Raw genomic sequence first — 12472 nt, forward strand, 5'->3', positions numbered from 1 at the left:
GGACTAAACTACACATGTAGTTAGGAAAGAGAACATCTAGCGTTATCAGCCAAGATAAAAGCAACTGTTCTTTGAGAACTACGATTGCGCATTACAGATGGGCATGGATACATCAATCGTAGCAATGGCACCATGGAATTGAATACCTGGGACAAACCATATAGCTACAAGACCATCCAGGTGGGAATTATCTGCATTGAGATGACAGACCAAAATTGTCCCAGGCCTCTATGTGAAGGAGGAAGATGTCGACCAGTTTTCAGGTAATAGACAACATTGATTTTGAAATAATTGTTCATTTTCCATTTCATTCAGACGGACACCAGGTATGGAAGTGGCGCCCCCGTTAAAACTGGAGTTCATCGATACATTCACGAATCTGTTTCCAGTCATGGTGTATGTTTTCCCATTCCATGCTCGCAGGGACCGAATGTGCTCGATGGTTTTTCGACCTCGCCTTCACCTAGACCCGTGCGCTCAAAAAGACAAAACGCCCAAGTAAACCGTTTAGAAACCTGTTCTGGAGTATTAGTGTCGAATTCCAAAGTGTATGTGTGTATATCCTGGGCCAAACGTACGCAGGGCAGTGAAGAACCAACGGTTCTTTCCGCTGGTGTAACGGTCCTCAAGGGCCTTCTTGATGGTCTTCTTGGCGTCCTCGCGCTGGGAGACCTCCTTGAAGGTGTCGTTGGTGACGGTACCCTTAAGGCCCTCAAGCTCGAGAGTGTAACGGGTGGGCATCAAGTGGTTGTAGTTGACGACCTTGATGAAAGGCTTGATGCGGCTGCGGCGGTCGACGAGCTTCTTGCCCATACCACGGGTCACCTTAAGGGGGTAACGCTCGATACCGGCGACAATGGCGTAGGAGAAGGGGTGCGACTTGGAGCCAGCATCAACGGGCTGGACAATGACGACCTGTAAATTCGAACAAAACGCCTGATTAGCACTCCGAAATTTTTTCAATTGTCGCGTGGTTCCTCCATATTGCGTTGTGCTCTTTCAAATCTCCAATATTCCGTCTGCAGGTCGTTCGCCTTTTTCCATGCTCGTGCTCAGTTCGGGGAGGATCAGGATATTGTCGTACCTTCTTACCGGCGTAGCGGCCACGGGTGATAATGGCCACACGGCCCACTTTCATGACTGTAACATATCCGTCAGCATATAGATCGCAAGGGGAATTGAATAGTGAAGACGTACACTTCATTTTGAAGGTCCCGGGGGCGGCGAGGATGGGTGGTTGTCGAGATACGGAACGGTCAAGATCGAAGTGTTCGTTTTTGCGGATGTGAGGTAGAGGGTTTCAGGGCACAGTAGCGATTTGTGTGCTGTGGGTTGATTGGTCGACTTACCGACAGATGGCGACTAGCCTATTTAGGGATAGTTTCCCCATTGGGCCCGGATTAAGTGATGACATAATCGATGTATCGGGCCGGGCCCACCTACCTAAATGCCCAGCCCCGCTCACCGCCTTATTGCTGCTGACTCAGGTTTTGTTTACATGACGATCGTAGTTGCCCCGGTTGCTATGGCCGTGTGGTGATGTGTACAAGGCTGCCCAAGTGCATAGCTCCTCTCTTTCTCCAGTCAACAGTCATCTCCACTTGTTTTCCTCTTATTAAGCTGATCTCCCGGTGATTTTCTCTCTCCACCGAGTTCTGATTGTTAGCTTTTGCTTTATTCTTCCAGCGTTTCCTCCCTTGTGTTGATATGCCTTGATGACCTTGCTTCTGTTTCTACTTTTAACCTTTCTACACATACCCTACATACATTCCATCCATATTGTCGATACCTCTCTGAGATATCTTGACAATCCATTCATGAAGATGCCATCCCAAGAGAAGGACGCTCCCCGTGACCGGGAATTGGTCCGGCATTCAATGACATACTCCGAGTCTAAAGTTCCAATGTAGGTTGTGCAACTAATGTTTCCCAATTCTTGTTTTGACTGGTCTCATGGATGATTTCAAACAAATGCTAAAACGCGGCCTACGCAGGTGGGATAGTTCTGATCCCGAGCGTGCGCCTCCGCCGCTACCAATGAATCCTCGTTCAATGAGCCCAATGAGCCCTGCGACGAGGTCGAATGTCTCTCCCAACATTCAGGCAGTGGCTGCAAAATTTACAGAAAGACCCAGCGAACATGCACCAAGCTCTTACACAACAAATCCCATGCCACTCAAGTCATCTTCTCCGGAGAGGTCGTTGGTCAAAGGCCACCACCACAAGCGCATGCAGTCACTACAACCTGAAGATACCCGACAAGATACGCGCAGCGACTTTATGAATTACCTTGAGAACAGATCCCCAGAGCGCCCTCTTCGTGCAACAATCATTGAGGCGGCCAAGCCACGCGATCCTACAAAGTCCATTAGTTCACCAGCGCTCCGTCAAGACGTGGACCGAGAGATGACCTACTCTCTATCGAGTCGGTACTTGTCTAAGCCAATATTGGGAGAAAGTACTCCGCCGTCAGCTACAATGTTAGCCCTGCAAAACATGCAGCTACCATTAGAACCTGACCCTCCATCACCTTCCAAACCGCCAAAATTGATTGCTGCGCCGTTTGAGCCTCAAGCTCATCCCATGAAGAATACGAGCATGGATTCCCTCTCGAGTCAAATCCACAGTCTCACGGACATTGCAAGCAGCTTGCAGCGCGAAATGATGAATTTGAGTCGACGCAGCAAAGACAATGCCACCGACCTAGTCAGCCTTAAGGCAGCGACAAACGCACGCGATGAAGACATTCGCAAGAGTCTTAAGGACCTGTCTTCTCATCTTACAACGAAGTATCTGGATGCTGATGCTACAAGGTTTGGTTTCAGTAATCTTTTCAAAGGTGGTGATGGGTCTAACCCCAAGGATCCGGATAGTCCCGTCTCGAAGAGGAGCTACTCCGTGCCTCGCATGCCTAGCCCCAATCCATTCGCCTTTGACCGGGACTCTTGTGTCTCACCTGCACCGATTTCCGACGGCTCCGCAGCCCTCGCTTTGCTCGAAAAGGTATTGCGTGAGATGGCAACCAAGGAAGGTGAGGAAAGGCTCTTGGAGCTCGTTGAAGAAATTAGATCTCGACCCGCAGCTACTGCTTCGGACAAAGATGCGGATAACAAGGTCACTGTCATGCTCGAAGAAATCCTCAACCTCGTCAAAGAGGATCCCGCGAGCAAAGCCCTCGTCCGATCTTACAGTCTTGATAATGTCCAATCTGGAAATTCTTCCCCCGAGGCAACCCGATCTCAGTCAATGGGCCCTGTGGATCCTGAAACTGTACGTGCACTAGACCTTTCTAAATCTGTCAAGGGAGATGGCTCTTCATCCAACTCCGATGAAGTGTTGGCAATTCTCAGAAGTGTCAAGAATAGCGTCGTCGAGGGAGGTGGGATGACCAACAATGTGAAGTCCTTGGTACGCGAATTGCGAGGCGAGGTTCTCGGTATGGGCCGAGAACTCGGTCGACGACTAGACGAGATCGAGACTTCCAGTGCCAATGACGAGCCCAAGGAGCAGCCAAGGGCTGCCGGCCCCGAAGAGATTTCCGCCATTGTCAACCGCAGCCTGGACGACCTCAAAGAGCAGCTGGCTGCTACTATTAACGAGAGTCGGCAGCAATCGTCCGACTTGTCCGAGTTCCGATCGACTATGAACAGTGCCGCAATCTACTCTGTTGTTAAAAAGGCTCTCGATGAGCTGGAACTTCCTCAACCTCAAGCCGTATCACGAGGTGCTGAAATGGACAGAGAAGACATCCTTGAGACTGTTCGTGAAGCCTGGGAGACCTACAAGCCCGAAATCGAGTTCAACAACTTTGGCTTGGAACGAGACGAAATCCTCGCATGTCTTGAAGAAGGGCTCAAGTCGTACAAGCCCCAGCACGAACAGGCAGTCACCTACGATCAGGTTCTTGCAGCCGTTGAGGATGGCATGCAGAGGTTCATGCCTCCGCAAATCGAACATCCGCCAAGCATATCTCGGGACGAGATCATCTTGACCATCCGTGAATGCTTGGAGAAGCAGCCCGAGCCTATCTCTAGATCTCTTGACGAGGAGCACGTCGGCCATCTTCACTCGATGCGTGATGAGATCCTGGATGCTGTTTCGAAAACGATGGCGAGTCATAACGAAGGTGCGAGGTCTCTGGACGAGGAACATGTCAATCACCTCTACTCAGTCCGCGATGAAATTCTCGACGCGGTCACTGAGACGATGGCAGCCAACAATACACAACACAAGTCTTTGGACGAGGAACATGTCAATCAACTATACCTTATTCGCGATGAGATCATTGGAGCTGTCACTGGGGTGGTGGCAAACCATGCCGCTAGTTCCAAATCTATCGACGAAAACCATGCGAGTCATCTTACTTCTCTCCGGGACGAAATCCTTCAAGCAGTTGCTGGAGCAATGACTACGAACAGCACAGGCCCAAGGGAGTTGGACGAAGACCATGTCCGTCACTTGTATTCAATTCGTGACGAGATTCTGGAGGCGGTTACTGGAACGATGGCAGTCAATAACACAGGGCCGAAGACTTTAGACGACGACCACGTCACCCACCTCTACGCCATCCGCGATGAGATCATTGAAGCTGTGACTGGAGCAATGGCAAACCACGGCACCTCCAGGTCTTTGGATGAAGACAACATCGGCCATCTAAATTCCATCCGAGACGAGATCCTTGGCGCGTTGGCCGGTTCCATGGCACAAAGCACGCTGAGCAAGGATTCATACGACTCTGGCCTTGGTCGAGATGAAATTGTGAGTGCTGTCTCCGATGGCCTCGAAGCCCATTTCACTGCGGCCAAGGAGATGGATGAGCCAAGAATTTCCCGCCATGATGTTATGAACGCTGTCAATGAAGCCTTTGGTGCTCAACAATCAGCTCTTACTGTTCCTCACACAAACATCTCTCGCGATGAAATATTGAATGCCATTGCCGATGGTATGGAAAAGTCAATGAATGTCCAGCAATCAGCCCTCAGTACCAACGTTCACCAGACTGTGTCTCGCGAAGAGATTTTCAGCGCCATCGTAGATGCCATCGAACACTCGCGACCTTCTCTTAGCAACAATGGGGACACTGGTATTTCTCGAGACGAGATCCTCGGTGCCATTTTGGAGGGCATAGAGCACTCATCAAACCGCCAGGAATCGAATATCTCCAGAGACGAGATCTTAAACGCTATTGCTGACGGTATTGAGAAGTCGAACAGCTCTTCTTCGCGCGCTCTCACATCCACTGAGCATGAGGGTGAAGATCAGCACTCCACTCCCTCTCGGGAGGAAATTTTCACTGCAATCGTCGATGGTATTCAGCACTCTCATGCTTCGCTCGACATAAACGGTCAGCTAGGAGTCTCCAAAGAGGATATCATGAGTGCTATCGCTGAGGGCATTGAGGCCTCAACAAGCAGCCAACAGTCAGCGCTCAGCACCAACGTCCAAGAGCCGTCCATTTCACGGGAGGAGATTTTGTCTGCCATCACAGAAGGCATTCAAAATGGCAACTCGATCACTCACGAGATTGAGTTGAACCAGGGCGACCTCATGGAGGCAATCACCTCCGGTCTTAATGAGGCCATCAGTACCGCAAATACCAATGTTGGCGGCGAGATGACGGAACGACTCCAGACTTTATTCGAAGGCATGAAGGAGGAATTCAAGCAGTACTCGGCCGCCGGTGGAAGAGACACTGAGCAGGTCCTTGACGCAATCAAGGATGGCCTCGATGTCATCCACAAGGAGATTGAAACTTACGTGGTTACTGCTGCCGATCTTTCCGGCAAGGATGAAGTAATTCACACAGTCAAAGAAGGCTTCAGACTTCTTCAAGCCGATATGGAGAAAACTATTACTGATACATCGCTTTCGAATGCCTCGCGAAATATTCCTGATACGCCCGAGCTCCTGGATGCCATGGAAAAAGAGTTCGAGCATCTACGGGGAACAATCACAACTCTTCTTTTACGCAGCAATGTCACCGAAGACAAAGATGAGATCTTGGATGCTATTCGAGAGGCTGCTGAGCGCCACAAGAATGATGCCAGTGGTGACGTTGTCAATACCATCAAGCAGGAATTCGAGACTCTTCGAGAGCGCATGGAGATGAGTGTCGTTCGTGCGGAGCCTGGTGCCGAGAAAGACGAAATCATAACCGCACTTCGTGAGCATTTCGACACTCTACGCGAGGAGACCTCGCTCAAGGATGGTAACGAAAAGGATGTTGTTAACACTATCAAACAAGAACTTGAGAGTCTTCGAGAGCATATGGAGATGAGTATTGTTCGTACGACGGAGCCTGCTTCCGAGAACGACGAAATCATTTCGGCACTCCGCGAGCATTTCGACACCCTGCGCGAGGAGATCTCACTCAAAGACGGCAGCGAAAAAGATGTGGTCAACACCATCAAGCAGGAGTTTGAGAGTCTTCGTGAGCGCATGGAGATGAGTGTCGTTCGTGCGGAACCTGCTGCCGAGAAAGAGGAAATCATTTCGGCACTCCGCGAGCATTTCGATATCCTGCGCGAAGAGGCCTCGCGAAGAGATGGTAGCGAAAGTACGTTGTCCGCGACAAGTGAGCTCCACGATGCATTCACACATGGTGTTGACTCGATCCGTGACGATCTGAAAAAACTATTGGAGAAGCCAGCCGAGTTTGACAGTTCTGAGATTATCCATACTATTAAAGATGGTCTTGCGGACCTGAAGCTTGAAATGGATTCCCTCCGTGAATCTAGCAAAGAACTGGATGATGCCAGTACTGCCCGCGGCGGCGAACTCATGCTGGCAAGTGAGCCGAGCATCGCACCTGATATTGATGGCTTGAAAGTGCTCATCATTCAGCTGCAAGAAAAGATCGAGGCCATTGAAACCGCCCCTCATGCGGCAGAGCCTGCTGAGGATGCCCTGAAGCGCTCACACCTCGATGAAGTCCTTCTAGCGCTTCACGAAGTTCAGCTCGCCATGGGCGAGATGAGTGCTCAACAAAGTACCGAGAATCACGACCCCGCTCGAAAGCAGGATACAGATATTCTCGAGCAGTTAATCTTGAGCACTAAGACCCAGCTTGATGAGCTTGTCTTCCCTTCGCCGGATCAGGTGGCCACTCCTGAGCATATTGGAACTTTGGAGACCATGATCCGAGAGGCCAAGGACTCGATTGCCGAGTTCTCTAGTCGCGTCGAAGCCGAGGCTCCCACAAAGTCTGAGATCGGCACTTTGGAGGGTCTTATCAAAGATATTTGGGTTATCCTAGATGAAATGAAGACCAAAACCAAGGATGGCGAAGAACAAGAAGATCCGGAGAAACTACTCAAGTCTGATCTCCAAACGGTTGAAGCCATGATCTTTGAGGTCAAGACTCAAGTCGACGAGCTTAAGCTTCCCGATGTGGATACTCTCCCCACCAAGGCGGAGATCCAGGAGCTATCAACACTTGTCTGTGATTTCCGAGAGAAAATGGAGAGTAATAACGAATTAACCGCCCAAGGTTTCGATGCCCGTAAGATTGAACACGGTGGTCTTGCGGATAAAATTGACGAGGCTAAGTTTGTCGTCGGCGAGCTTGGGGACGAACTCAAGAGCAAGCTTGACGGCAGCAACGAAGGGCTTAGTGAGCTTAAACAGCTTCTGGAAGGACTAGCAGTCACTGCAGAGAGCTTCACCACCATCGACAACATCAAGGAGCTCACCGACCTTATTAACCGAGAGTTCGAACGTTCTCGGGGCGAGGAAGATGCGATCAAGGTCGAAAAGGAGGAGCGGGATGCCGCTACAATGGTCAAACACGACGAGACGCGGGCCGCCATCATCGTGGACCTTGGGACAAAGATTGACGAAAAGATTTCCGAAGTCCTGGCCAAGTACGAGGATGCGCACACCTCCCTCCACTCGAAGTTCTCAGAAACCGAAGAGAGAGACCTAGCACACACCGAATCTTTGACAAGTACACGAAGCCTTGCTGAGGACATCAAGCTTGTCATTGGTGCTATGGGTGATACTGTTAATGAGACCTGTGAGCGGTTAAGTGTGGACACGAAGGCTCTCATGGAACAAGTCGATCAGTCCCGCCAGAAAATGGACGACATGCACAACGATGTGAGGTCGCACCAGGAGCAGTCTCAAATAGAAAACGAAATGGCCGTGGCTGCCACTGACCGAGTGGAGAGCAAGCTCCTCGACTTCCACCCTCGTATTTTGGAGTCTGTGCAGGAGATATTGACAATTGTCAGCCAGCACTACGATCACTCCCAGAAGTCAGCAGAGGACTTCAAGTCAGAACTGTCAGCATTGCCCTCGACTATCCCAGCGATGCTACCTGCCCCGCCTCCACCAGAATCGAACCGTACACTTGCCATAGAGGATACTCCGCTACACAGCAAAATTGACGATCTTTTGGAACATGCCAAGAACAACAAGGTTCACGAGGTTTTGAGCACTCTTCTTGACCACTCGAAGAATGACCAGCTCCACGAAAAGCTTGATCGTGCTCTGGAGCAAGGGTCAGGTTCGAATAATCAAATATATGAGAGGCTGAATGAGCTGCTGGATCACGCCACCAATGGCAGTGGCCCTGTCCATGAGAAACTGGATGAATTGCTCAGCCGTCTTCTCAACCCGCCGGAACCGGATCATTCTCTTGCCCAGACGAGAAAGCTTGATGAGCTGCTAGACCATGCCACCAATGGAAATGCTCCTGTTCACGAGAAACTCGATGCATTGCTCGGCCGTCCTCTCAATCCGCCGGAACCCGATCATTCTGTTGCCCAGACGAGAAAGCTTGATGAACTGCTAAATCACGTCACCAATGGAAATGCTCCTGTTCACGAGAAACTGGACACATTGCTCAGCCGTCCTTTGAATCCGCCGGAATCTGATCGTTCTATTGCCCAGATGACGAAACTTGATGAGCTACTAGATCACGTCACCAATGGAAATGCTCCTGTTCACGAGAAACTGGACGAATTGCTCAGCCGTCCTCTGAACCCGCCGGAATCCGATCATTCTATTGCCCAGATGACGAAGCTTGATGAGATGCACAGGGACATCATGGAAAACTCTCGTAGAATGAATGAGATGTTCGCTGCCCAGTCATTGCTGGTCGCTGAAGATACCGAGCGAAAGCGGCGTGAAGCTGAGGAGGCTGCAATCGCCCTTGAACGAAGAGTTCTGCAGCGTGAACAAGTGGAAGCGGAGCTTGTTGTTTTGAATGAAGAAAAGGATTCTACGCTGAACATGATCCATCGCCTAAGAGCAGAGAAAGAAGACCTCATCAAGCAAAATAACAAGCTCAGCAAGGATCTGTCCGGTCTTGAAACAGCCCTAGAAATACGCCACGAGGAGATGCGACAAATGGAGGACCGTGCAGATGGCCTTGAGAAACGAATTCTAGAGGGTGTGCTCGACCATGCTCGTGCCGTCCTCCTTGGCCGGTCCAGCAGCTCGCAGGCCATGAGCCTGAAGAGGAACCGCAGCACGCGGAGTACCCGTTCCTCACGCACAGGCGCCCGCAGTCCTAGCGTGGCGAGCACTGCCAGTACTGCCAAAGAGCCCAAGGACAGCCGCAGTCTACTCGGCAATGGTGTCGGGATGGCTTTGAAAAGAATGCCGACCTCGCTTCACGCTGGCACAATCGCTGTGCAGCCCAACATCGGAAAAGAGCGTCGGATTCTTAGCTTAAGTCACGTCACAGGCAACCGCGGTATGGACCGACAGACGAGTGCTAAATCTGGTATCACGAACTTGAAGCGCAGCCACTCTGTCAAATCGACCTCCCTTCGCAAAACTTCTTGGGCTGGCCCAACTTCTGTTGCCGACAAAGAGAACGAACCATTCCACGAAGAGGACGAGCTTGCCAGCGAAGCAGAATATGCTGGTCCACAACGGAAGACCAGTTACGCACAAAGCAACGCACCTACCGACCGTAAGACAAGCTACGCAGAATCCGATATTGGCACTGAAACAGAACGCAACTATGCCCAAAGCAACGCTGGCACTGATCGGCGAACAAGCTACGCAGCAAGCAATGTAGGCACGGAGCGCAAGACAAGCTACTCCGGCAGCACCATGGGCAGCGTGGTTACAGATGCCACAGATCAGCGTCGGGTTAGCGGAGTGAGCTCCACCGAGTCGTACAATGTGGCAGAAAGTTCAATCGCAGAGCATGACCATGAGGACCGTCACGATGATATCTCTATTGATGGGTCCGAGTCAGAAGACGATGCACAAACAGCACGAGAGGATGCAGAGCATTCTGGGAATGAGCACCAGAATGAGCATCACGAAATATCCCGCCAGATTAGGGAGGCCAATGAGGCTGCGGAAGCTGAAGTTCTAAAACTGTTGGCTCCCTCAAGCGATAGTGGACTTGGCACTGATGTTGCAGTTTGATTGAAATTTTTCGTTTTGGATGGGGATGGAGTTTGAACTTTGGTGCAAGCACCATTGATGTTTTCTTTCTTTTTCATATACCACTCTTGTTGTGTTTTTGCGCTTGGATGACTTGGATGACTTTCGTTTGTAACCAGAGATGTGTATTGCTTAATGATGATTTTCTTTTTACTCTCCTAAATCCTCCTAAATCCTAGAACATTCTCATGTGATGTGGTAGTAAGATTGTACATATATATGTACATGTGGTAAAGGTCACCAGGCTATTCACAGATATCTTTTTGAATCACAAGTAATAAATCTTTTTTTTGGACTTATTGGAATGTTCCCTGTAATGACTCGTCCATGTAGACCCCCATGTTCTTTTTCCCCAACCTACAACACACATCTGCAAGCCACCAAGTCTAACAAGGCAAGTGATCATGTGACCCCAACAATTCATTGCTGCCTGAGGCCATGCGAGGCCACCTGGGCAGGTTTACCTGGTCACCTTCAACTCCATTTTCGATTAGAACTACATATTTCGCTCCTATTTCTAGTTCCTTGGGTTTTCTTTGTTTCCTTTTCCTTTTTCTTTTCTCCATGATAGACAGGATAGGGTGCCCTCTCAACTGCATATAGATCTACATTCCCCCGATATCCGAACCCCAACGAGCTTTCCCCCACATCGGGTGATCACAGCTAGTTGAGGGGAACTCCCACGATGTTGGATCCCTTCCCACCGCCTCCGGAATGGCTGCGGAGCTTCACTGAGCCCTATGCCATCCGGTTCAGCAGCCCGACACTTGCCCACCATATTCACGAGGTTATTGCAGCGTTCGCCTTCTACCTGTTCATCCATGCGGTCCTCTCGCCTTGGCTCTCGCCAATCCTCTTTCAGTCTTACAACAAGCTCACTCCCCGGACAAAGCTGAACTGGGATATCCATGTTGTCTCTTTTGTTCAGAGCATTGTCATTAATGCTTTCGCCCTGTGGGTCATGTACTTCGACAAGGAGCGTAGCTCCATGACCTCCGGCGAGCGAGTCTTCGCATATACAGGTGCCTGTGGTCTCATTCAAGCTTTGGCCGTGGGATACTTTGTATACGACCTGATTGTTAGCATTATACACGTCCGCATGTTCGGCATCGGTATGCTTTTCCATGCTATCAGCGCCTTGTGGGTGTTTAGTCTAGGCTTTGTAAGTTGCCTCTCGGATATACCTGCTCTCGATACATTCGGTATAACGAAGATCATCAGCATTTAAGTCTTTTTCTTTTCGAACTCGAGACACATCTAACATAGTTTCCGCAGAGACCATTCCTAAACTACTTCGCCCCGACCTTCATTCTCTATGAGCTCTCCAGCCCATTCCTCAATATCCACTGGTTCCTCGACAAAGTCAACATGACCGGCAGCCGCGCCCAATGGTACAACGGCATGGCTCTTCTCTCCAGCTTTTTTGCCTGCCGTCTCGTCTGGGGCACTTGGCAAACCGTCGTGGTGTACGGGGACATGTGGAACGCGCTCCAGCAAACCTGGACTGCAGCCGCAGCCCCACTCTCTGAAGCCGCGAGTGTCAATGCAAATGTCTTCTCCCCAATCCGCGATGGCAGCCTGTGTGCCAACGAAGCCTGCACGCTCGCTAACGCCGAGCTCACCAAATTTAAGGACTACACTGCAGGAGGTGTACCGACGTGGCTGGTGTTGACCTACGTCGGATCGAACATTATCTTGAACTGTCTGAACTTTTTCTGGTTCTCCAAGATGGTTGAGACTGTTCTCAAGCGTTTCCGCACTCCAGCTGAGACTGCTGCTGCTGGTGAGAAAGGGATCAGCGCAGAGAAGGCTGCACAGCTCAAAGAGGATATTGTGCGTGATGTTGTCCTTGAGGCGGCTTCTAAACTGGAGCAGGAGGAGACTGCCATCATGCAGGGTGATCTTTCATCGCTGCAGGCACAGGTCTCCTCAGGTGTCGACTCGGGTCTTGGTGACGAGTTGCGGAAACGGAGGTCAGAGCTTGTTGCAAAGGTTCCTTTGCCTGGTGCTTGAGGGTTGAGGGTGAGTTTAGATTATCATTATAATCTAGTATTTTGAGGGCTGT

At 50.4% G+C, this 12472-nt stretch overlaps 3 protein-coding genes across 3 annotated transcripts; 2 read left to right on the forward strand and 1 right to left on the reverse strand.

Moving 5' to 3' along the window:
* Nucleotides 1–389: 389 nt before the first annotated feature.
* Nucleotides 390–1204, reverse strand: N7479_006890 (60S ribosomal eL27 domain-containing protein; the record flags this gene model as incomplete). Its single annotated transcript, XM_057254584.1, has 4 exons — nucleotides 390–520; nucleotides 579–915; nucleotides 1085–1140; nucleotides 1198–1204. The coding sequence occupies 4 exons, from the start codon at nucleotides 1202–1204 to the stop codon at nucleotides 390–392; spliced, it is 531 nt and encodes a 176-aa protein (XP_057108446.1).
* A 619-nt stretch (nucleotides 1205–1823) lies between these two features.
* On the forward strand, nucleotides 1824–10389 carry N7479_006891 (uncharacterized protein; the record flags this gene model as incomplete). Its single annotated transcript, XM_057254585.1, has 2 exons — nucleotides 1824–1906; nucleotides 1995–10389. 2 exons carry the CDS (start codon nucleotides 1824–1826, stop codon nucleotides 10387–10389), a joined length of 8478 nt encoding a protein of 2825 aa, XP_057108447.1.
* A 703-nt stretch (nucleotides 10390–11092) lies between these two features.
* N7479_006892 (TLC domain-containing protein) lies at nucleotides 11093–12420 on the forward strand (the record flags this gene model as incomplete). The annotated part of the gene is made up of 2 exons (XM_057254586.1): nucleotides 11093–11569; nucleotides 11683–12420. 2 exons carry the CDS (start codon nucleotides 11093–11095, stop codon nucleotides 12418–12420), a joined length of 1215 nt encoding a protein of 404 aa, XP_057108448.1.
* Nucleotides 12421–12472: the final 52 nt, after the last annotated feature.

This window comes from Penicillium vulpinum, assembly GCF_028829585.1.
Source record: "Penicillium vulpinum strain IBT 29486 chromosome Unknown utg000003l_segment0_segment0, whole genome shotgun sequence".
NCBI classification, from domain to species: Eukaryota; Fungi; Ascomycota; class Eurotiomycetes; order Eurotiales; family Aspergillaceae; genus Penicillium; species Penicillium vulpinum.